This window comes from Polypterus senegalus, chromosome 1 (assembly GCF_016835505.1).
Source record: "Polypterus senegalus isolate Bchr_013 chromosome 1, ASM1683550v1, whole genome shotgun sequence".
NCBI lineage: Eukaryota > Metazoa > Chordata > Cladistia > Polypteriformes > Polypteridae > Polypterus > Polypterus senegalus.
This window is the reverse complement of record NC_053154.1, coordinates 23,557,137-23,584,481: the sequence shown is the minus strand read 5'-3', so window position 1 is coordinate 23,584,481 and position 27,345 is coordinate 23,557,137. Positions and strand designations below refer to the sequence as shown.

The 27,345-nt window shown below is 37.4% G+C and overlaps 1 protein-coding gene across 3 annotated transcripts in view; it reads right to left on the bottom strand.

Annotated features, from left to right (window-relative positions):
* LOC120523421 (potassium voltage-gated channel subfamily KQT member 1-like) overlaps positions 1–27,345 on the bottom strand; it is a 754,760-nt gene that overhangs the window by 457,480 nt on the left and 269,935 nt on the right. For 2 of the 3 annotated variants that reach the window (XM_039744719.1, XM_039744736.1), the window contains 3 exons: positions 26,801–26,939; positions 19,635–19,694; positions 17,110–17,233 (listed from right to left, as the gene is read on the bottom strand). In XM_039744719.1, coding sequence (XP_039600653.1) covers positions 17,110–17,233; positions 19,635–19,694; positions 26,801–26,939 — 323 coding nt within the window. The remainder of the gene's footprint in view (positions 1–17,109; positions 17,234–19,634; positions 19,695–26,800; positions 26,940–27,345) is intronic. The other variant, XM_039744727.1, reaches the window with a different exon arrangement.

Sequence of the window (27,345 nt, the reverse complement as noted above, 5' to 3'; positions counted from 1 at the left end):
AAGCTACTGTAATATACTAAGTTATCTCACGGAAATTTTGGCTTTCAAGAAAATGTTAGTGAAGTCAGTCCATTGGGAGCCAAGCTGTTTCACGTGGAATGACAGAATGACAATATGTGCTTTTACATTTTATGAAAATACACCTAGAAAATGCTGAAATGAGAGCAGCAAATATAACAGGAAAGAGCAGAAGGTGCTACTGCATAAAGACCATGTCAAATCACACGACTTTTCAGTCAAAGCTTTCATTTACATAATAGCATTCATTAAGAAAGCTGCTATTTTAATATTAAAGGCTGATGTCTGTGTGCATAAAATATTAATGTGGTCACAACCATTACATACTGTATTTATGTAAATGAACACTTAACAGTACAGAAAGGAGTTATATACAATAAACACTGCTGGTTTACACTCTGCTTTGTTTAAGTTCAGACTGAATAAAATATATACAAGCAAAGACCACACAGCTGGATACTTGTAAAATGTCACAGTACTCCAATTCTGAAAGGTGCTATATAAGTAAAAGGCTTTTAGCTTATTTGTATTAATGTGACTGGATTAAGACGAAAGAAAAATAAAATTAAACAACTGTGAACTAGTGGTGTACTAGTCAAACACTTTACGGAAGTATTTACAATTGAAAGGCACATTATAAGATGAAGAAAGTCTTTTTGTTTGTTAGCATTTGCCATCAACTAGGCCAGAATATAGTGGCCTTCTCTAATTAAATGTAGGTAGGGATTATGGTGCAGCATGTGAATGAACAAAAAAAAAAATAAAGGACCATCTACAAGTGTAAAACATTTTAATCCAAGTATTGGGTCTCATGTGAAGCCTATTCCAACAGCATCTAGCTCAAGGAAGATGGGCTGTCAGTTTCTCTCAAGTCACACTCAAACCCAGATGAGGGCTATTTACAGCTGCCAAACAATGTCACCTGTACATCTCTGGCATTTGAGAGAATTAGAAACATGGTCACAGGACACACTGCATACATTGGACCAAGTTAACCAAAGATTTTGATATGTGAAAGGAAAATCGGAGGTCCCCTCAAAAAGTCAACCTCATATCTGGAGAGCTTACAGATTCTACACAAATACAGACTGGGGCTGGAATATTAGTTCTATTCATTTTAATGTAAAATGAACAGCTTTCAACTGCTAATCTCAAGTCTCTGGTTCAATCTGGTGTCAATAATTAGCCTAACACCCAGGAATTCTGGGATGTGGATGGGAAATGACAGTGCCCAAAAGGAGAACAGGCAAGCTCATCTTGTTTTTTATTTCGCCTTATACAATTTCTTGTATTAGGAATTTGTTAGTTATCGCATACCCCTTGGGGTCAGAGCACAGGGTCAGCCATTGTACAGCGCCCCTGTAGCAATTGCAGGTTAAGGGCCTTGCTCAAGGGCCCAGAAGAGTAGGATCTCTTTTGGCAGTGACAGGGATTCGAATCTGCAACCTTCGGGATACCAGCGCAGGTCCAGCATTTTCTGTTAGTCCCAATTGAACCCAGGACTCTGCAGATGTGTGTGGCCAGATTCTTTTCTGCCTTTTTTTTTTCCAAATTTTTTTACTTTTTCTGCAATGCCTTATTGGCACTTGCCAGCCATTACTAATTGGGGATATTCTTCGGGCAGACCTCGTGTGCCTCTTATTAAAAAGCATTTTCTTAGACTTTGAGACGTAAGCCTTTAAAGATATTGTATTAAAGTTCACTTTATGAAGGACTTAAATGTGCAGACAATGGGGCAAGTGCCTAATACCTTAATTGAAAGGAATTTGTGTCTCATCGTCTGAGATAAATGTGCTTGGCACACAATCAAAGGGAACTGAGTGAAACAAAAGGATTCCTTGGCTGTTGGACTGGCGCTTCTTGTCAAGGAATCAGCAGGCTCTCTCGGCAGCATGATCAGCAGAGCCATCTCACTTCACTTCAAAGAGGCGGCAAGAAGCACTTGATTAACTGAGCTTTATTGGCATGCTTGGTTGCCATTTCCAGTATAATCCGAGATTCCATTCTTGCACGTCCGGCTGCTTCCCGATTTCCTCATTCATTCATGCAAATGCTGCTGTTTAAACTGAGTGCTCGTGACACCTGTCGACTGGGCCTGGGCTCAGTGAACGCAGCATCTGCGGACTTCTTTAGTTAAAAAAAATTCCCAGTTGAAGGAAAAATGTTGAGATTTTTTTGTTTAACTGCTTTAACCTTACAGCACAAGTTCAGGGATCAAACCCCAGCCTGTATGGAGTTTAAATGTTGTCCTGTGGTCTGAGTGGGATTTCTATGGATGCTGCTTTTACATCTATAACATCATCCCTAATGGACTGATTGGCAAGTCTAAGCTGGCCCCATTTGGGTGTGTGTGGCCTGCAATGAAGCAGCATTACATCCACATCAGTTCCTACTTTGTACCTGAAGCCTCCAGAACAGGCTAAAGATGAGAAATTAATTAAGGGGGTTCAAAAACAGATAGATGGCAAATTGCCTGGTGGGGTGGATGTCACTGCAGAACTGGGGTCTTGGGTTGAATTCTCAGCTGTAGAGGGGGACAGACAGGGTTGCCAGGCAGTGCATTTTGGATGCCCTTTCAGTTGAGGTAGAAGTCAAGAGCTCCATTACTCATTTAGGGAATGGGAGTTAATTTTGTCTCAAATGAATAAGCTTCTGCCTGTTGACTTGTGTTAATCAGTAAATTTTGCCAAAGAGTTTTTCACATAGAATCCGTTGGGTTCACTAGTGACCTGGTTTGACAAACATTTCCCTTAAAGCTAGATGTACAGCTAACTTAGATGAACTTTTTTACCTGCAGTGCCTAATGATGCAAAGTGAGGCCAGCATGACATCACAGATCTATAGCAGTCATAATGAAAAGGATGTCACTCCCGATCTGCACTACCTGCTCAATCAGTTTCAATGCACAGAACATTAACCATTCTTCACTTCACACTTAACTGCACAATCCAATTTGTCTTATGCATAAATGAATAATTTAGGGCATTTGCATGAACATGTGATGTCACTACCCGATCATTAATCTAGTCAAATTTGTATCTCTTATGTGCAAATTAAAGAAAAAATTGCAGTATTATCATTTGAAGGGTATATTAGCTGACCATAAGGCAAACATTATGAAATATTTAATTGTTCTTCATGGATTCATTGTACATTGTGTCTTCACTGCTGGATTAAGCACGTTATGCTATTTGCTATGTAGCGCTGATCAGGTAGTGGCAAGAACAGATATACAAGTTGATCGTTTGCATTACAAGTTCTGTAGGTGTTAACCGAACTGACAGGAGCTGCGACTAATACCCACAGGAGGAGATGCAGACAGAGATAAAAGACTCGGAGTATAATTTTATCGCTAAGAGGCACGGTGGTGCAATGGTTAGCACTGCTGCCTCACTGTTCAGGTTGCATGTTTGGCTACAATAACCAGTCAAGCAAAGTTGGCAGACATTTACTTTCTTTGCCATCTGGAACATTTAAAAGATGATTTTACCATTATAATCTATTGAGAACTAGTTCAGCTTCTCTTTTCCCATTGACGTCAATGAATTTCGCCGAGTTATCCTAAACATTTTTGGTAAACTCAAGGTGAGGTAAATTCAGCTGGGTTTGCTCGTCACTACTACTGACTCATGGCGTTTGGATTGATGCCTCACTGTGTTAATGTGACAGGTATGGGTACAAAACATTAAGATGATTCTAAATGGTGAAATTCATGGACTCTTTTGAGATTGTCAAGTGTAGTGAGGAGGAAGCAAGAATGGAAGAGTCTGCCACTGTGTAATGGAATATTTATTTATTTTTTTATACAAAACTTTAAAAACAACATCAAGGCTGACCAAAGCGCTGTACAATAAAACCCAACATAAAAGATACACAATAACCAAAGGGTAAAAGAAACAGAAACACATAAGAGCTGAAGAAATTCATAATTCATAAGTACACAGATAGTCAACATCTCACAATGGGTCAAAGGCCAGGGAGTAAAAAGTGAAGGAGACTGCCTAACGTACAATGGCAAATTGTTCCAGAGTTTTGGAGCTGCAACTAAAAAACCCTATCACCTCTAAGTTTGCATTGTGTCTTAGGAACAAGTAAAAGCATCTGGTCTGCTCACCGCGAGAGTGAGTCCTTTGCAGGATCCACTTACCCACGTACTCACATTCACAGAGAAAAGTTAAAATTACAATTCAGTCTAAGCTGCAAGTGTTTTTTGACGCAAAAAAAAAAAAAAAATAGAGTAGCAAGAAGAAAAGCAATGAAAACATAACATAAACAACACAAGTACTGTATAACAGTAGGGTGCAGGATTCAAACCCAGGATACTGGATCCATGTGGCAGCAATGTTAACTATTGTGCTTCTGTAACATTTGATAACAGTAGGCATATATATATATATATATATATATATATATATATATATATATATATATACACATATATATATATATATATATATATATATATACACACACATATATATATATATATACTAGCAGAATACCCGCGCTTGTGTGTTAAAGAAGTTATGAAAAAGAAAAGCAAACATTTTAAAAATAACGTAAGATGATTGTTAATGTAATTGTTTTGTCATTGATATGGGTGTTGTTGTCATATCTATATATTTATATATATCTGTATATATATATATATATATATATATATCTGTATATATATATTTATATATATCTATATCTATATATATATATATATATATATATATATATATAGCAAAATACCTGCGATTGGCAGCGGAGAAGTAAAAAGAAAAGGAAACATTTTAATAATAACGTAACATGATTGACAATGTAATTGTTTTGTCATTGTCATGAGTGTTGCTGGCATATATATATATATATATATATATATATATATATATATATACACACACACACATATATATAACATATATATATATATATATATATATATATATATATATATACACATATATATACAAATCTACATATATATATCCACATATATATATATATATAGGGTGGGACTCGATTAAAAAAATTAATCCAATTAATTAGAGGCTGTGTAAGAATTAATCTTGATTAATCATATGTAATCGCACACGTAAATTTGCCCCAAATCGCAAATGTTTTTTTTTAATTTAAAAGGTTTTAGTGGGTGACAGAATCAAATAATAGACATGGACATGAATATTGTAAACTGAAGCTGTTTTAATTTCTGAAAAAAAGCCTTTAAACTGCATTTGAATTCAAAACAGAAACAAAAATATCATCCCTGGTTAAAATTGGGCAGACTTAAAATAAAGTGGTAGTTTAAGTACTTTAAGTACATTTTCAGAATAGTATTGTCTTTAAATAATAATAACCAAAATTTCAACATAAAGTGCAGTTTTCTTCTTAAAAAATAAGTCAGAAACATAAAAGGTAATTTGACCAACTTAATCTTTAAACTCTGAGTAACATTAGCCAAAATTATTTTGTACATTAGGCTAAAACAGTGTGATCATTGAACATTTTGTAATTAGATGTAATTAGAATTACTAACGGTCACGGAAGTCCAATGATCCCCAGTAAGAGCCACAAAGTCCGCTTTCTGTAATGCATCTAATTTTGCTTGCTTTTCAGTGTGCACAAAACCATGCTTTTATCAAGGCTTCGCTCGGTAGTCGAAATGATCAGTCGTAGGAACGCGCTTTATTCCGACTCTAACATTTTTGTAGCTGTGATGTGTGCATCAGTGTAATGGATGTACCAGGAAATCATGCATTGACAAAAGTTCCCGTTTGCTTGGAATTGAAAGTGTGATTAAATGCGTTATTTTTTTAACGCGTTATGGAGTACATGCATGAAGCTTCTCAGCTGTGCTTGTGCTAATAAAGGGAAACATTTTAAAAATAGCGTAACATGATTCTGAGTTAACCTAATATTTTTCATACGTCCCAAACCAAGGAGATGCGAAGGTAAAATGAATCGGTAGCGCGTACATACTCAGTGCATCCCTCTCGAATCGAACCTCAATGTCGGCATTAGAGGCGAAGACTCTACAATTAGCCACAGCGTGTGGCTTGTCTATGCTAAGTATGTATTGTAGATCGGGTATATATATACATTTATATATATACCGCGTATCGCAGTGGAGAAGTAGAAGTTATGAAAAGAAAAGGGAACATTTTAAAAATAACGTAACATGATTGTCAATATACAGTAATTGTTTTGTGAGTGTTATTGAATGTTGCTGTCATCAAGGATTTGATTATCATTATTTGTTTCAATCAGGCTCGTATTTGTATGTGTTGTGTTCAAGTTACATTCCGTGTTTGTCAATCGTTGTAAAGATAAGAGGTTTCATTCATCGATTAGTTTCTTACTGCATCAATAAACAGCTCGTCTTCCTCTTTATCTGAGATGTGACAAACTGCATGCAGTTTTACACTGTCTTCCTTTAGCGGACATTCACTTTTTCCACCGTGTGCTTTGTTTCCGCAGTAGCTGCACTTATGAATATGATTGTATGTATCAGACGCTTCATATTTTTTTGCTGCCTTCTCAATTGTGTAATTCGGTTTTGTTCAGCACTCTTTGGAACTGTTGCTTTTTGTCTGTGCACTGCGTCAGTTCACGTGAGCCGCTTGGTGTTCTTGCATCGAAGGTTCCCAGCTGTGCTGGTGCCATCTCGTGTAATGTCAGCTAAGACCCGGCACTTAAAAGTTTCTCTCGCAGTTTCAATGAGTTTGTGCCAAACACCACCCTGACCATCTCATCTTCCTCTGCATAAGCACAGTCCTTCACACGTGAATATTTACCGGCAGTGTTTGTATTGGATTGCTGCTGATGGACGGCCTTATATGGGCAGGCACTAAATTACAAACGCTAGTGGCAGCCTGTCTATGAACTTAATTTAATATAAACTTACGGTTCACGCCGTGCTTTGTTTCCGCAGTAGCTGTACTTATGAATATGCTTGTATGCATCATTTGCTTCATAATGTTTTTCTGCCTTCTCAATTGTGAAATGGCGTTTTGTGCTCATCGCTGTTTGGAGTTCTTCCTTGTTCTCTACGTACTTACGTAGGAGGCGTGATGATGTCACACGAAACTCCGCCCCCACGCCATCTCAACTCAACTCCATTACATTATATGTAGAAAAATAGGTTCCAGTTATGACCCTTACCCGTAGAATTTCGAAATGAAACCTGCCCAACTTTTGTAAGTAAGCTGTAAGGAATAAGCCTGCCAAATTTCAGCCTTCTACCTACACGGGAAGTTGGAGAATTAGTGATGAGTCAGTGAGTGAGTGAGTGAGGGCTTTGCCTTTTATTAGTATAGATATATATACACACACACACACACACACATATATATACATACATACAGTTAGGTCCATAAATATTTAGACAGAGACAACTTTTTTCTAATTTTGGTTCTGTACATTACCACAATGAATTTTAAATGAAACAACTCAGATGCAGTTGAAGTGCAGACTTTCAGCTTTAATTCAGTGGGTTGAACAAAAATGATTGCATAAAAATGTGAGGCAACTAAAGCATTTTTTTTTAACACAATCCCTTCATTTCGGGGGCTCAAAAGTAATTGGACAAATTAAATAACTGGAAATAAAATGTTCATTTCTAATACTTGGTTGAAAACCCTTTTCTGGCAATGACAGCCTGAAGTCTTGAACTCATGGACATCACCAGATGCTGGGTTTCCCCTTTTTAATGCTCTGCCAGGCCTTTACTGCAGCGGCTTTCAGTTGCTGTTTGTTTGTGGGCCTTTCTGTCCGAAGTTTAGTCTTCAACAAGTGAAATGCATGCTCAACTGGGTTAAGATCAGGTGACTGACTTGGCCATTCAAGAATTTTCCACTTCTTTGCTTTAATAAACTCCTGGGTTGCTTTGGCTGTATGTTTTGGGTCATTGTCCATCTGTATCATGAAACGCCGCCCAATCAATTTGACGTCATTTAGCTGGATTTGAGCAGACAGTATGTCTCTGAACACCTCAGAATTCATTCGGCTGCTTCTGTCCTGTGTCACATCATCAATAAACAATAGTGTCCCAGTGCCACTGGCAGCCATGCACGCCCAAGCCATCACACTGCCTCCCACCGTGTTTTACAGATGATGTGGTATCCTTTGGATAATGAGCTGTTCCACACCTTCTCCATACTTTTTTCTTGCCATCATTCTGGTAGAGGTTGATCTTGGTTTCATCTGTCCAAAGAAAGTTTTTACAGAACTGTGCTGGTTTTTTTAGATCTAGCCTTTCTATTCTTGAGGCTTATGAGTGGCTTGCACCTTGCAGTGCGCCCTCTGTATTTGCATTCATGCAGTCTTCTCTTTATGGTAGACTTGGATATTGATACGCCTACCAAGCCCTGGAGAGTGTTGTTCACTTGGTTGGCTGTTGTGAAGGAGTTTCTCTTCACCATGGAAATGATTCTGTGATCATCCACCACTGTTGTCTTCTGTGGACGTCCAGGTCTTTTTGCGTTGCTGAGTTCACCAGTGCTTGCTTTCTCAGGATGTACCAAACTGTAGATTTTGCCACTCGTAATATTGTAGCAATTTCTCGGATGGGTTTTTTCTGTTTTCACAGCTTAAGGATGGCTTCTTTCACGTGCATGGAGAGTTCCTCATTCCATTTTAAAGATATATGCATTCATTTAACAGGCCACTCTTAAATGGTCTCATATCTCAGCTCTGCAATGGATTAATTGGTCATCCTGGATTCGGTCTTACCTTATGCTCAGTTATGCCAGGTACACAAACTGACTTCCTGCACCCTGTTATGAGCAAGTAAAATATCGGGGGGATTGGAATAGATATATGAGGGGGGTCTAAAATTTCTGGGAAAAAATATATATATATAACTTAACAGCAATTCGCTTCAAGTCACTGTGACCTACTATACTAATTCTTGTCATAACTGTCTCACCTCTTAACATCTGTTTGGCTAAAGTGAAAAGGTTCGGCTCTGTCACTCTCTCTTCACAGCTCATACCTCTTAGTACCAAAATCAACCTAGTTACTTTGGACTTTCTCTAGTGCTGGTATGCCTTTTTTGTAATATGGAGAACAAAACTGTACACAGTACTCCAGATGAGGCCTCACTAGTATGGTACATACCTTAAGCCTATCCTTCCTTGACTTGTACTCCACACATTGTGATATATAACTGAACACCCTGTTACCCTTCTTTATCACTTCTGTACACTGTCTTGATGTTGATAGTGATGAGTCCACAATGATTCCCAGGTCCTTTTCATAACGGTTACTTTGAAGTTGCAAACCCAGTACAGCATTTTTTTATGGCATGATGACTGACACAAATGTATGCTTGTTCTTACTGCCCCAACATTAAGGGCAATGCTCTAGTTGTTCCAAAGCTATCACTAAAATTAATACAACATCTTCATGAAGTAAGGACTGACATACAACTATTCAGTTGTTCTCCAGGTACACTCAAGTCATATACAGTATCTCTGTAAGAATTGTGGGGTGGGGCACAGGTTTGGGACAACAATGCCATCATATTTTGAGAAGTTATAAAGAAGTGAATATACTGCTATTCATTTACAGAATCCACTTTGTCTGATTTACAGGTGTAAAAATGCAGTTCCTCTGCAGACTGTACCAGGTTTAAGCCCAGAGCACGTCCTTGGTGAGACAGCAATGAATTTCAGGAAAGTTGTCACTCCGGTGGTTGCCTCCCAGAGTCCAAAGACATGCAGGATATGTGGATTGACGATGTTAAATTGGCCCAAACGTGTGTATGCCTGTGTGTGTGCTCACCCAACGATGGACTGGTGCCCTGACCAGGGATTTTTCCTGCTTTGCACCCTATGCATCGTGGGATACCCTCAGGTTTTCCTGTGACCATGCTCAGTATAATGATGTAATGATGGTTCTCATCCACTTTGGGCCAGCTTCAAATCCATATATGACCAAACATGGATGTCTTTAAAACACGAGTCCCTTAAGAAGAGTCATGGAGACATGTCCAAAGTCCCAATACAGTGCACAAGCTGTCAATGGGATGCATATCCTTAGAGCTGGGAGGCAGTAACTTTAACTACTGCGGTGATTAATTATTAAAACAGTTTAACTAACAGGGTGCTCCAAAATAGTGGAATTTGATTTGGTGTAGATCATATAAACAAAATATAATTAAATGTGTCCTTATGTTGTACATTAGTACCCTCATTCCCCTATAGCCCCACAAAGAAGCTTTTTAAAAAAACACACTTGCTTGTCACATTTGCCCTTGCATTTATATGGCCTCAGATTCAAATTCAATCAAGATGCTGCGCTTTATTAACAAAAAAAGAAGAAGAAGAAGAAGATTACACACCAACTTCGGTAGCAGGCTGGCCATCATTCATTTGTTAAACATTTATCCTCTTTTGACTTATATGGGCCTTCAGAGTCCAGAGATTCTCAAGGAGCCAGTGTGTGCACAATTAGATAGAGACAAGTTTGGAGACGGCCTGACTCCCTCCAGGGAAAATGAGGGCTGGCTTTCATTGAAAATTACTGCATGTTTTACAGCATCACTTAAATGCCTGCCATGATCTCCACTCCGCCTTCTAGATTCAATTCTGCTGGCTCCATCGGTTTTTACAACATGAAGCAGTCAAAAGGCAAGAAGAGTAAGGAGCCGGAGGAAGGCAAAGTTCAGCTTTATCAGGTGGGGGGTACAAGTAGAGGAGCACCGAAAACAAAGGGCAGCCACAGCTGGAGCTGAATGGTGACACGCGGGCATAGAGGAGGACTGAAGGAATGTTAATTAAAACTTGCAAATGTCTAACATCATTCAAAAAGACTTGGAAAAAAAATGAAGCATGCAAAGAATCATCACTGGGTCAGATGCCAGCTACTGGACCAAGTATTTTTAAAGAGCAGGGAGGCCTTTACATCGCAACCTCGGGTACAATTTAATATTAGAAAAGCACTAAAAAAGACCATTAAAGTAAACATCACCAGTTTGCATACAGAAATGACACCTGTGTTAAAAATTCAAAGGAGAATGCGAGAGAGAGAGAGAGAGAGAGAGAGAGAGAGTGAGTGGGCCCTTCAATAAACTGCCACCCTGTTCAGGAGCCTCCAGCCCCTCATGACCCTGAACTGGATTAAGCAGTTAAGAGAATGTTCTATTAAAAGTGAAAAAAAAGTAACAGATGATTTTTAGCTACAATGTTTTGGGACTGGACAGAACAGGACTTTATTTGTCATCTAATGGGGAATCTGGCTTTTTAAATAGTTTTTTTTTTTTTTAAATAAATACATAAATTGATTAATAAATATATAAAACACGCACACACACAATATGGTGCAAACTTGCACCAGAATTACTAAAAAAGAAAGAAAACTTCTGACTTGACAGTCTCAGTGCATAGTAATTGCTACTGGTATAAAGCAGACCCCATAGTGTTTCTTGATACAGTGCTGTTGAATGATTCATTGGCTGAAAGTCCTCAGTGTGCCAGAGTGATGTGCAGCATTGATCATAAAGGCACTCAGTTGCGTTTTCATTCTCTCCTTCACTACTAAATCCAGGGGCTCCAGAGCACATCTCATAACTGAGCATGCCCTTTTAATTAGCTTGTAGGAGGAATTGGAAATGAGCACACGATAAGCAGACAGACAGACTATATAACTCTGTTAACAGTTTTGTAAATTTTATTTATTGGACCTATAACAATATGCCCCACATAGTAATGAATTTTATCAGCAAGATCAACAATTTCTATTCCCCAATTCTTCACCACTGATGTGCCAATCAAATTGTTCATGGTTTCCAAAGTCAATAAAAACACCAAAGACCATTACAATATGCTTATCTGAATTGGCGGCACTAACTATTCTCAGACCGAGGTCTTGTGTTCTCTAGATGGACCTTCTAGATTGAACAGCAAGTGAATTTAAAATATTCTGACCCTCCACAATAAAAACATGGCACTTTTTCAGTTGCCTCTGTCTTTTAACCAAACCTGCTATCCCAGGGGACAGACACAGAACCCATAATTCTATCAAAAGTATACCGAATTTCCCATTTATCTGTCTAACTACACAGCCACAATAATATTGCTGCTACATAGGATACCATCACTACTATTACTATTATTTACAGTTTACTACATCAGAGAAAATCTCCTATGTCATGACTAATCATGACTGATTGACTGATTTAGTTAGCAACCACATGATTTTCAGTCCTACTTCTTAGCCACTAGGACACAATGCTTAACCAATCCATTTCCTTCATCATATGACATCAAATCTAACTGTCTGAAATTGTGGGCCCACCCACAAGAGATATTACTGATCATAACCCATCATGTTGCCACTTCAATTACAGTTCATTAAGCTGCCTTGCATGCCCCTACCAATGTCTTCTTCAGAAACTGTACTATTTTTGTACAGCATCTGAAACATTGGTTCTGGTGAAGCAGGCCTTGGGTTCTGCAAAAAGTGTTAAATCACTGCTTCCTGTAATGAATATTCATTTCCACACTGCCTCCAGTAACAGTGCAGGGCTTGTCTGTTTCTGTACATACAGACATGTCTGTATAGTAGGTTATTGGGTGACTATAAACTGGTCTGGTGTGAAAAAACGTGCATGTGTGATTATGCCCTGTGGACTGGCACCTTGTTCAAGACTGGATCCTGCCTTATGCCCAAAGCCAAGATACCTTTCTTGTCTTTCTCTGATGCTGGGTTTATGGTTAGATGGATGTACACTGTGGATATTACTAGAAAGTAACTTTTAGTTCATTTCTTGGCCAGGCCTAAAAAAATCCATCTTAGAAATTGGTCCAACAATAAATGTAGCAAGTTAAGTGAGCATCAATAATAATACATGTATCAAAATGGTATATTTCATATACTGAATGCAGCCTTAAAAATACAATACAGGAAACATTCAGGCAAACTTTCACATGTTTTGGTTGCTTCATCCAACAGTCAGTTATGGAAATATTTAGTAAACAAAAATGTGATAACAATGAGTTATATTTAAAAATGACAGTAGTAATAGAATGTAATTACATGTACTAGTTGACTATCCACTATGCTTTTCAGAATTATTTTATAATGCTGTAGTTAAAAATCAAAGGTAAAATACTGTTGTGGTTTTTTTCATAAACATAACATTATAATTCAAGTGATGTGAAAATGGTATAGAGTGATGTGCTGTGAAAAGTTGTACAGTACAATGTCTGAAAAAAATTGCAGTGATTTTTTTTTTTTATAACAAATGTGATTGCAAAATGATTAAAAACCCTAATAACTACCCAACAGGTATTTAGTGCAGTAAATCTAATCCCCTTTTTTCAGCCTTAGTATTAACACCACATCACCCAGTTAAACAAATTGATGGGCAAGTCATACTGTGCGGATAATTAAGTAAAATTACCAAAAAAAACTATAACTATAAAAAGAAAATGAAAAATAAAATCATGATCAATATTCTTTTATGAAAGAATAAAATTATTTGAAAGGAATACTGTATTCCATCTAGATATTAGTACAAGTCCAAACACAGTAATGACTTGGAAATTAGCTAATTTATTGTACAGTTTAACAGACTTACCAAAGGTAACTCTTATGTTAAAAGATTTACATATCAGTCTTAAAATACACTGAAGGTAAAGCAGCTTTTCAGACTGTAACCCCTATTCTTTGTCATATGTAATTAGGGCAAGGAAACGTGCTAGGTATGGCACAAGCTAGGATGCTGCTCCATCTTTTGTATTTGAAGACTACAGTGTGGTCCTTGTTATATACCCGATAGCTCTGATCTCCTGCCCATATATAAACTGCAGTTCCTTTTCTAACTCCTTGCTTTATATCACTTAGGGGACATGCAACTCCACGTGTGAGTAATCAGTTCGAACACCTTTTAGCTGAAGCTTGATGGTGTTGCTTTTTACAATAAAAATGTGCAGATAATGCAGCTGAGAGGTACAGGAGTTTATGCTGTAATGTAAATAATGAGGGTATGTTAGTTCAGTCTAGGCTTACTGAGCAATGCTTACGGAATCTCTTTCCTCTTCCATTCATTTCCAAATAAGAGTCTTTTTGTGTGTGTGTGTGTGTGTGTGTTTCTCTACAAGTGCCTTTTGTGCGTGTCCCCCAGGGAGTTTTGATTAAGTTGTACTGGTGGTTCAAGCAGCTGCTAGCATAGTAAAACTGAAAATCACACAAAATACACAACCTGAAGTAACCACTCTCAAGGTAAACTAATTCATAGTTGAAATGCTGCACAGAATGTGTCTCTTTCTAAACACGAATCGCTTAGGGTAAAGAAAAACATCAGAAGCCTAGACCACAGAAAGCACCTTCTACAGGGGAGGAGGACATACAAAAAGCACCTCAGGGCTCTGTTTCACTAGACACAGCATCAGCAGTGGTATCTGCCAGTATTATAATGATGATCAAAAGTCATTCACAAATGATTTACTTGAAAATTGTTACAAATCACAACTACTGTGTGTATTGGAATCAAAGCCTAAAATCAGAACTGCCTCCTCACATTATGGACTTGAATGAATTTCTATCGATAAGATGCAGTAAAAGTTACTAATTACTTTTACTCACTCAAAACCCCATCCTCAGCCCTTCACCTTCTGTTAAGATTCAGCTTGTTTCTTTAATCTTTTTTATATTTATTGCATGTGCTTTGTGGGATTTTGAAATACAGAGAATTCATATTTCAGTTTATAATGTGTTAAAACCAGTCATTAATGAAATACAGAGAATTCATATTTAATTTTATTTTGTGTTAAAACCAGTCATTAAAATTGTTAAAAATACTTCATGTGTTATTTTGATGCCATTTTGTTTCTTGGAAGTGCTGGAATTTTGGAATTTGCTTGTGTATAGCTGCTAGCCATACTACCAAATGAACAACCAGAGGTCACAACCCATGATGTCACAGAATAAAGGTTATAAAACTCAGAAGCGATGCACCTCCCAAGTATTGGATAGAAATCTAATAACTTTAAAAGTGTCTGTATTAAACTAATGTCACATTACATTACTTTTAGCTATTAGATATGTCTGACTTGTTGACTGTCATTGCCAGACCATGTCAATTCACATGGCTAAAAATCACAGTGCATGTCAAATTTAATGACAGCATACAAACTTTTCAGCATAGTCATGCTTTCCGCTTTTTGTGAAAACCAATAGAAGGATGCCTGACAAGGCTGGTGTTATATGAAGGTTCAGCAGGTATGACGAGTTCAGGAGCAATTTCAGCTTTTTTTTCTTTTTTCCATCCTATCATGGTATGAAAACAAGAGACATACGACAGATAACTTCTCTTCTGTTTGTAAGGTTCAAAACACCTGTGTTCCTTATTGCATCATTCTATGCATTGTACTTCCAGATAACCATTCATTGGTCATCAGCTCTCATGCCCACCAAGCTGCCCCTATGGTCAAACATAAAATCAAGCCAATGTGATGTTGCAGACTAGTTGTACGGAGTCTCTGGGTATGTTACATTATACAACTGGTCCTTTATGGGAGTGCACTGATGCCCGTCTCCGACTTGCTAAAATCATGTAAATTAAGGTTACGACTGAAAATTGCTGGAAAAGTGGCCTAGTGTGACATAGCCTTTACGTTTAGTCGTTTTGGTTTTAGACTGTGCATCAGTATTTTGACTACATCTTTGTTTAGTGATTTGGCTGCAACGAAAGAAAGATTCATGGTTTTGGCCAATCCTCATTTTGTGACTTAAGTTTCATCTTTCAATCTCTATTTAAAAATTCTCTCTGCCTTTACCATCAAAAGGTATTACACTTTCTACAATATTTTCAAGAACAGCAACTCAAGAACAGCAAATCAACATATGCTTATAAAAATAAATCATAAACTGGTAGAGCTTCATTCAATTTTATCGTGGATTAATTCTATATCATAATCTGCTTTTTCATTTACTCTGTATTTTTTTTATTTTGCATATAAAAAAGCATTTAAATACTGAGTGCTGACTGTTATTGTGAATTAAGTAACAATAAGCAAGCAGACAATGGATTTGTCTCTTTCAGAAATCAAGGGATTTGCTATGATAAAAATTGAATGTAATTTAACCAGTTTTATTCTCAAATCTACAGAGTACAATGAAGTTCTTGTCTGAATACTAAAGCAACACGCACCACATCACCACTCTTCAACAGCAGGAATCTCTTGGTGTAAGTTATGTAAAACATAATAACGTGGAATTTGACCACTCTGAAATGGTGGCAAACAGCTCTTCAAAGGGTGCCAGTGAATCACGGGACCCAGTTTATAGTCTTGAGTGATGTAACTCGTAAGAAAGGAGAAATAATTTAAAAAATGTGCATACAAGGCTCACCTTCACTTAATTTCTTTTAAATCTGAAATGCTTTCTGTTGGGCTCTTTCTTATCAGAATACAACACGAAGAAAGCAGTTCTAATTAAATGAGGCATCCATGTAAAATGCACATGCACAACAGAACACTAATGAGTTAAACCAGCTGGAGAGCGGCAAAGAGCAGAATGGGGAAAACTGGCTAGCTTGCTGACTGACCACTCTGACCGAGGTCAGCAAGACCAGTGGCGCGCACACAGGCAAAGGTAAAGTGCCCTCCTCATTGCAATCAATTTTCAGAAAATAAAACCTTGTGCTATTTTACTATCAAGTAAATGAGGTCAATTAAGGAATTGCAGGCTTTCATTGTTTTTATTTGATAGAAACCCTAAAAAATAATTGCTTTTAATCTCAGATGTATGAAGGTAGCCGATTTAGATTTTTTGTCATCTTTACCCTGAGGGTTGTAAGCTTTAAATAAAAAAAAAGGAAAAAAAAACTCTCCGTTTTTGAAGTGCTTCTAGAGGGCCACATTTCATGTGCATGGCCTTGATCAAAAATAACACTTCAAAGAACAAAGAAAAAAAATCAAATATATTGACTGTTTTGATGTTTTGGCACTGGGGGGATTCTTTCTCCAAATTACAACCAGCTTATAATTAACAACTAAAAAGATGCTGGAAAGGACGACACGGCGAGTACTGAAGGCAAGTGACTCTCAGAGCAGCTTACTGAAATGGCATTACATTCATGTATTATAAATCTCATCTTACTGTGAGATGTGCATGATGGGCGGCAAGGAGCTTTCACCCTCCAACTCCAGGTCATCTCCAAAGCTGTTACTTCGGTGGATTGCCCCACTCTGATGAATGTCCAGGAATCCGGTATTCTTCTTAACTTGGAGGAGGAACAATTCCAAGGAGAAAAGAACAAGAAATTTAAAATAAACAAACACATCAAGACAGATAGGTATATATAAAGTTCGATAAATAGACAGCAGACAAATAGATACATAGATAGATGTGAAAGTCACTATAACAGGTGTACAGACACACAGCTAATATAAAATTTTAAAAAGTTCACTAAATGAATAATAGAAAGGCAGAAAGACAGACAGCTACATAATTAGATAAACCTACAGAGAACTATGAGATACATAGATAGACAGACAGACTCACTATACAAGACAGACAGATAGATTCTAATGTTTCCTGTATCTCTGTTCTTCTGTCTGTAATATAGTTCCTAATATAGTACCTTTCATATCTATTTCTTTTAACATCTATGTTTTATATCCTTTATTTAAAATAATGATGGACAGAGAGACAGATAGAAAGGTACTATATCATAGACAACCCAGACAGATGTATAGATAAATAGACAGACAGATACATAGGCCAACAAAAATTATTATGACTTATTATTTGACTGATGCCTTTATCCAAGAAGGCTTACAACATCTGAAATACTATTAGTTATGTTTGTTTTGTTTTACAAAATGAAGCACAGGCACATGAAGTGACTGGCTCATGGTCAAATAGTGTCATAAGCGACATTTGAACCCACAACCTTAGGTTTTGAAGTCCAAAGCCTTAACCACTATGCCACACTATCTATCTATATGCATTTCATAGGCACTGTAGAAACAGAATAGCTATGCAGCTGAAAGGTTTCTAAGTATGACACTGACTGTGGAAAGGTATCATATAGAGTTTTTTTTTTATCTATTAACATTCCTGTTCTACAGATTTTCATAACTATATGGGAACAATTTTGCCAAAGCTATGTACTCAATTAAATAATATATGAACCTCCAGTTGCACTGCAGCACTGTACTTTTAAAACTCCTTGTATAGGTGCTATGTAAAGATGTTTTGTTTATGTGTATACTGTAGACTCTAAATGTAAAGACAGATGTAAACACACAGCTCTCGGCATGGAGTTCACTACTGTAGGCATTCTATAAAGGGTATATTTGTGCATTCATTAACTTACCTAGCATGCAATTGTCAAACAATGCACATGGATGAAACTGTACTGTAGGCTGTTTGGGTGCTGCAAGCATTTATCTGTGTGGGCATCTGAGAACACTTACAGTCAGTTTGGACAAAATCTTCAGGTAGGGACATAAACAAATTAGATAGATAGATAGATAGATAGATAGATAGATAGATAGATAGATAGATAGATAGATAGATAGATAGATAGATAGAGTGACTTTTACCCCTTTTATTAATATATAATACAAGGCTGAAAATAAAAACCAAAATACAGTACAATGTAAAAGAAATGTTCAAATAAGATACATTGAAGACATATTTAAATCAGGTAATTTAATTATAGACATGAGAATGTGATTGGTTAAATCAGAACATGACCAGAATGTGATTGGGTAAATCAGAATATAACTGGAATTGAGTTAAATTTAGAAATGGTAGAGTAATTTCTCTATTTTCCCAAAAAATAATAATTTGAATTCATCTTAAATATTGTCTGTTGCAAAATCTTATTAAAGCTGATAAAATGTCTGACACAATTTGTTTTGATTACAACCTTTACATGTAGAAATGTTAACAATGCAGTAATGGTGCACTGATCACTAGGAGGTGCACTTGAGCAGCCCCCAAAACAGCTACAGCTCTGCCTCTAAGTGTGGGTTGCTATCACTGGCTCAGTGGCTATTCCACTTGCCTTCCTGCAGATACCTGGTCTATAAATGAGAAACATTTCAAATTAAATTAATCTGTTTTCTAAGGCTGCTGCCCTGACTTTTTGACTGTTTAAATCTCTGACTTCTTGACTGTTTCCATAGTCTGAAATGTCCTTCAAAGGCACAGGGACTCACTGTATTTTCCAGCAGAAGCTCCTGCATTCCAGAGTCATCATTTATATTTAAATGTTTTTGTCTTCCTTTCATAATGGTTAATGGAAGTCATGTATAGCATAAATGACCCTTGTACTGCCATCGACTAAACTGGTGGATTGCAGGGCATTGCATACTTTTTGGGGTTATTATGTCAAGTGTGGCCACTGAACATTTGATATCCTCACATTCAGAGACTGTACATATTTTTTAGATTGACGTTTTTTTTTCTCCAATTTCTTTCATATTACCAAAAAAAAAAAAAGTTGATTCTCACATTAGGGTTATTAATGACAAACAGAAAAATCAGTTAATGCCACAAATCAATCTGAAATCACACCTGTAAGTCAAATAAATAAAATGTTATGAACACCACCAGAAGATAATCAATTAGCAGAGAGATGTTAAAATGAAAGTGAAGTACAGGAAGGTTACCTGGAGAGGGCGAGCTGCAGAACTGAAATGAAGCTACGGATGTCCAGGACTGCTGACGGCCTGCATCACCAGCAAAACAGACAAGACAGTGAAAGAGAAGCCACAATGGCACACAGGTAAGAACATCAGGCACCTGTACAGTTACTGAAACCAGGGAAGGGAAAGCCGAGATTTGGAAAAGTGGCTCTGTTCTGCTTTATCCAAATATTTAAGCTACTTCTTCACATCAGGGTTGTGGGGGTCCTGAGCCTGTCTCAGCAGCACGGGGTAACAGGTTGGTCTTAAACCCTTTTGGGGTGCCAGCCCATCACAGGGCTCTCGTTCATATTTATTCATAGAAGGGCAAATTAGAGTCACCCAGTAACTATATCATACCCATTGCTGGGATGTCACAGTTGACGATTATCTAGGAACTGATTTTTGTATAAGAATGAAAAAAAATTCAAATTCTACTTATCCATGTTCTAAGGCACTTATGCAGTTTATGGTCACAAGGAACTGGTGTCTTTCTCAGCAGCACTGGGCACAAAGGTGGGGAGCCATACTGGACATGGTGACAGTGTATCACAAGGCAGACTCATACATGTGCAGAAACTCACTCAAACAGTGCCAGTTTAACTTTCCAATTAAAACAACAAACTGGAAGAATATACAAATTACACACATATAGTACCCAGAACTATGAGGCTAAAAATGTTTTTACCATGCCACACAAGGCTCGTGTTTAGAACTGAAAATTAACTCAGCATTCACAACAATGCTAAGACTCACTTGACATTGAACTGGATAGGCAGGATAGAATTTGAATGGAGGGAAGAATGCAAAGTCTTAAACATTACAGTCTAACATTATAAAATTGTAATATACAGTTATCTGTTTGTGTCTCTCTTTAGGTACATGTTCTATGTATGTACTGCATATTCTCAAACTCACTTAATCAACTTCAAAGTTATGAAAGGCCTAAGCCTACACCAGCAGCATGGAGATGCAAAACAGGAAACAACACAGGACAGGGTACTAGACAGTCCATTACACGGTCCAGTCACCTACAGAAACATTTCTCTCTCTCTCTCGATTATCCATCAGGGGTCAGGACTGAGGCCATGACGGATTAAGAGAAAAGATGGATAACAGAACAGATACTTTAAAAATGATATACAGTAGATCAGTTTAGCAAATAGTCGTATTTATTTACAAAACAAACCTACAATATATTAACAAAATATAGTATTAACAAAATAATTAATTCATAAAATTTGTAATGACCAGACTAATAAACAAATACAACTCAGAGGTACTAGAGTTTTCTACTTTTACTTAGTCTTTGTTCCATAACAAACGTTCCCCTATCTTATCTGGGTTACAGAGCACACCTCCAAAACAATAAAAGAAACCTTTCCCTACCAGTTAATTTATCTTCTAACAGTTACATTCTGTTGTTCTCTATACCACAAACACTCTTGCTTATGTCTCCTGATTCCCTACTCAAAACATCCTTCCACCGCACCTTCCTTTTCTTCCTAACTTCTCCTGTCACTCATCTCCTAAGAAACGCGTCCTCCCCTTATAGAGCAGAAGACCCTCATCCAGTCCCATCACTTACAGCATTCATTCAACCCCTTCTGCTCCCGCACAACGTATCACAAACTGACTGCAACAAAACATAATGTAACAGAATTTAAAAAGAAAATTACAATACAGAAGAATACTAACATTAATCGACATGTTTATAATTTTGTCGGCATCACGCATTATATCAGTCACTGTTGTTCTTCCTACTCCAGAAATTAAAGCAATTTCACAGTTTTGTACATGTTTAATAATTTTTTTGTGACAATTCAACACCACACATTCATTTATCGGCCATTATAATGTATAGTACATTCATTTTAACAAAAGTGAAAAGCTAATAAACGCTGTTAAAACTGAAGGTATACTGACCCTGTGATTTCAAAATGCTGCACAAGAGAGAGTTCTTCCAATGTGCATAGCTTGCAGTGTACTGCATGGCAGTAGTAGTACAGTAATAGGTAGGCACTGGTGCGTGCAATTTTTTTTTTGGGGCCTGATGTATATATACTAGCCATCCCCCTTGTCTTCACTCAAATAGAAGTAAAACAGGACCGCAAGGAGGGCTCTACCCAGCACCCTACTCCTGACATAAAGCTCCTTCCCTCATCCAGCAGCCTCTGTCTTGGATTAGCACAAATATATTGTTTCTGCAAGTGAACTATGATACTTAGCATGATGAGAGAAGTCGCAATATCAACCTGAATGCTCAAGCAAATTCTAGAAAAAAGCCCAAACTAAATCCGTTAAATAGTTCTCTCGTTCGCTAGCAAAGCGGATGTAAGGTACACCCCAAGGCTGGTACGTGAGTGAGGATGGCCCTGCTCCGAACCCCTTGGTCCACTGTGTCTCTGTGATTTGCACAAATAAATCTGTACCACAAGTGAACTACGATACTTAGTGCAATGAGAGAGGTTGCAAAATCAACGGGAATGTTCAAGCAAATTATAGAAAAAAACCCAATCTTAATCCATTAAGTAGTTGTCCCGTGAAAAGCGAACAGACAGACATTGACTTTTATTTATATTTTATTTTATATATATATATATATATATATATATATATATATATATATATATATATATATATATATATATATATACATACACACACACACACACACACACACACCCCTTTAATCTCAAAATGATGTCAGAGAACATGTGTGTGAGTGAAAATGAGATGAAAACTCCATAATGACTGTGCTTCGGCCATTAAGGCTACATTCAGACTGCAGTTACAAGTGACTAAATTTTAATTTTTGGTTGTTCAAATTAGTTTTGTAAATGATACTACAATTTAGTTTTGTAAATGATTCAGTGATATTCTTACACTGCAGAATATCTATGAATTTGTCAGGTCATGATCGCAAGCACTCAAAGATGTTTTGAGTGGAATCTTTACTGCCAAATCTATATGTAGAAACCTTATGGACACGAAAGAGGAGACTGGACTGGCTAGAAGTAGATGTCGGAAGGGTTTGATGTAAAACAGCAGTTTCACAATTTTAGAATATAGGCTTCCTATTTTGAATTTTTTATTTCCCTAAAATAGACTAAATTTGAGTCGACAATTTTTTGCCCACCCCAATGTTTATGACAAACTGGTGTGCCCATGCTCACCATATTTTTAAGATACAGAGTGGTTAGCACAGCTCCTGTAAAATGCTCTCTGCTTTTGTGTAGAGTTTGCACTTTCTCCCTGTGCCTATATTTCTAACAGTCCTACAGGTTTTCCATTCAGATTCCTGGATATGTAAGTTAATTTGACTGCTGTGTAATTGTCTGCCATGCTGGGTTAATTTCGACATTGCGCCTGATAATGCAGAGATAAGAATTAACCTTGGTTCATTGTGACCATGAAAATTAAATGAAAACGAGTACTATATCTGACACAATGCCAGAAAACGATAAGATTGTACTACACAACAGCGTGTGTCATATGACATTTACCGGCGTGGTGGGTTTCCTACAAAGTCCGATTTTTCTTGTTCTAAAATGGACCGAGGAACTACCAGTGATTTATTTCCTCCAGGACACTTCATATCTGTTCAAGCACCCTGGGTGTGTCATCAATAAAAACATTGCAAAGCACACAGAATAAATTTAATTGAATTCCATCAGTATAACTACCATTTTTCAGTAAAAGACGGGGTTTATTTTATCTTTTCAATAGCCGCTGTAAAAGTATTTGCAGTATATTTACTTTATCTTTCATTCTTTTTCTTTCTTTATTGACTTGTTGTAAATAGCAGGAGATTCTCTTCCCTGGTTGGCAGTAACTGTAAGAGCTGCTGTTAGAGTCTACACAACATCACCCCCACCCCCAAAATTAACATTATGAATGCTGCAAATCAGTGGAGCTCTGCTTCAAACTTTTTCTCAGAAAAAACAAATGAAAGTTACAGATTTGAACCAATTTACAGCAATCATAGTGTGGAGTATAAACTACTAGCAACACACAACGTTTTATTCAGCACACTTAGAAATAAAAAAAATGGTTAGTAAAAAAACTGCCCTGAACATCACAAAAAAAACTAAATGTACTCTTCATGTCAAAAGTTTGAGCTGCATTATTGTTTAAACTCTTGTATATCCAAATAACAACATACAAAAACATCATCTGGGACAAAGACTGGAAGGCAGACAAGGTGAGAAGGTCATAAAAAATGCAGACACCAGGCAAAATGCGAAGATTCAAGCAGGGAATTCAACCTGGACACAAGTGGCAGGGAAGTGAAGTGACAAAGAGACAGATAGGGCCTTTTGGGCCAAAAGGTGGCTTTTGTGTTGTCTAGATATGAATGAAACACCAGGTAGTTGTTAGAGAACTCATTTTTTGTTATAAACTCAGTGCCACTTTATTTAGGATTATGTATTCAATTGCCACCTCATGCAAACATCTGCAATGGCCTGTGGGGTCCCTATAGGAACAGCGAACAGAACTTTGAGTTTAAAACACCTATCTCTCTACCTCATTCATTAGTGAAGAGAGGTTTACAGTTCAAAGGCAATCCTGGGCAGCATTTTTTTTTACAGTTTATGATATTTAACAATATTTTAACAAAAAAAGCATGCAATGTGATTAGCACGTTTGGTACATACAACTGGATAACTAACCTATGAATTATGTGACAGCAGAAACTTTTTTACACCATTGGTCACTACTGGTTTCTATTTCATTCACTAGAGGTCATTTATTTAATATTTTAGAAAAATGTGTGTTTGGGATGTGAGCCTAAGATAGAAAGTCCTGAAATGTACTTGGTTGATCTTCTCTGCACAGCTTCAAGTGTAGTAATATCTTTTTTGCAGTACACAATATTCCAGTAGTGGACTTGGTAATACATTAAACTGTACAGTCCAAGCAAAATGTCCTTTGATTTACATTCAACAGTTTTTACAAAATAACCTAACACTTTATTTGCCTTTTCAATTGCTTCAGCACTTTGATTAGATAATGAGAATGTTTTGTCAATATAATCCCTGAAATCCTTTTCAGAGACTGTGTCCTATAGGATGGTGTCTCACATATTTAATACTGAAGTTCCTTTTGCCTATTAATCTTTTTTTTTTCTCAAAAAATGTGCCCAGTCTTGAAGACTTTCCAGGATTTGCTACCTTGTCAGAAACTGCTATCCTGTAGGGAGTAGCAAGGCAGACTTAACCAGAGAGAGAGAATATTGGAATATTAGCCTTTACATTACAAAAATTGGAGTAATAATCAGAAAAAGTATTCAGAGCAGTCATCCAATTAATCAACAGAACTATAACTGTGGCTGACTGATTTAATCATAATAATAATCTTTACATTTGTATTGTGCTTTTTCCACTACTTAAAGCACATCAGTGAGTGGGGAGTCACCCCAACCACCACTAATGTGTGGCAGTATGCTCACCTCACATGAGATATTAGGTGGTGAAGGAGTGAGAGAGATTGCCAATTACAGACATGGGATTATTAGGGGGCCAGAGGGACAAGGGCATGGAGGGCAATTTAGCCAGGATATTGGGGTACTCCTTGCTGTTTATGAAAGATGCCCAGGGATCTTTTATCACCACAGAGAGGCAGGGCCTTGGTTTTACGTCTCACCAGAAGGACAGCACCATTTTAACAGCACAGTGTCCACATCACTAGGGGGAATTGGGATCCACATTCAGACCACAGAGTGAACACCCCCTGCTGCCTCACCAACACCTCTTTCAGAAGCAATCCAAGCTTTTCCTAGTTGGCCTCCCATCTAAGTACTGGCCATGCCCAAACATGTTTAGCTTCTGGCGGATGACCTCTTCTGAAGTGCATGTGGTATGGCTGCTGGATTTAGAAAGCATCCCAGGTGAAGCTGAGTAACACAGCTAGTACAATATACTGTACGTTTTGGTAAGAAACAAGTACTGCATAATTAAAATGGTAATCCATACTTAAACTTGAAGAATTAGGGACATCTAGCTGTATAAAAATTGGAGAGGACGTTGGGCCCTCAGGCCACCTCATGAAGTCTGTTTCTGATTGTTTGGTCAGAGACATTCACACCAGTGGCCCGCTTGCTGGAGGTCATTTTGTATGGCTCTGACGGTGCTCATCCTGTTCCTCCTTGTCCAAAGGAGGAGATACCGGTCCTGCTGATGGGTTAAGGACCTACGGCCCTGTCCAGCTCTCCTAGAGTAACCGCCTTTCTCCTGGAATCTCCTCCATGCCCGTGAGACTATACTATACTATACTCTGAATAAAAAGTGTTCCTTTAATTTTTTGAGCAGTATATAATGAAACATCTGGTTATGTAGGAGCTTAGTGTATAAAAGTTTTTTTAAAGGGATTAAAAAAAAAAAAATCTGGAATAACCCAATTCAGTTACATATGATCTGTATAGGCTCTAAAAAACTTGATTGGAACATCCTTAAATCCCACATATTTACATGGACTTGTACATTTGAACAAAACTGTGCAGTGCAAACGCTACCCACAAATATGCATACCTGCACAAACATACACAAAGTTGCATACAAATGTAAAAAGAAGTATAGGCACAAACATATATAAACATACAATACACATACTATAGCCAGATAAACGTGTGTACTTATATGCAAATACATTTCACTGTGTGCAGACACTCACACATATAGATGGCACTTGCATGCAGTCACAAGCTCATCTAACTTTAATCTGAAGCATGTGAACACAAACATGCTTCAGAACACATGCACAGGAAGAAACGCTCTTCATTGTACAGTAACACACTGTATAAGGAGAACAAACTGAAATGACACACCCATACACAACCGTAAGCATAAGGAATGGAAGCATCTCAACATGCAGAGACAGAAATCAGAAGCATGCACACAAGATAACAAGCTGCACACATGCACACAGTCTGTTTTTGCTGATGTATTTGTAAAGAAAAAAGCAGTCTCCTTAATTCTTGTATAAAGTACTAACTTCAATTTTCAGTATCTCCCCAACAGATTAATTTTTGGGGAATAATAACTTGTTTATTTTTTTTTATCTCATAATGCAAATTATTTGTTAAAACAGATGCCAGCAGTAGCTCGTCCTCCTTCCTCATCCCACCAAATATGGCCTTCCCCGAGTTTTACCTCCTGAGCTGCTATATCCATCGACGCTGAGGTGATCGGATTTCTTCTCATCTAAGACATGATCATACGTGATATGTGGAATACTCGGTGTACTGAAGCCATTGTCCTTCTCAGTTTTGGGCTTTTTTCTAATTTTTGCCTAAAAAGAACAAAAATAAAATGAAAAACATATAGTATTAACTCATATTGGTTTGTGACAAGAATGCAGACTAAATGTCCACTTTCGTTCCTTAAATGTGCCCCCTGTTGGGATTCATTTTGCAGTTTAATGTTGCTTTATGGATGGCATGGAAGTGCAAAGTTAGTACTGTCACCTCTTGGATCCAGTGACTTGATTAAGTGAAGGTTGAACGCTCTACCTCTGGCTATGTGGGCAATCCAGTCTTCCTCCCACATCAAAAAATTCTGACAATTTGAATGGGACCAGAGATAGACTGGCATCCTGTTCAGAGTCAGTTCCTGTATTCTGATCAATACTACCACTACAGTCTCCTCCTCCAACCCATAACTCAGAAATGGATTAGGCCTATTTGGTAATATTAAGG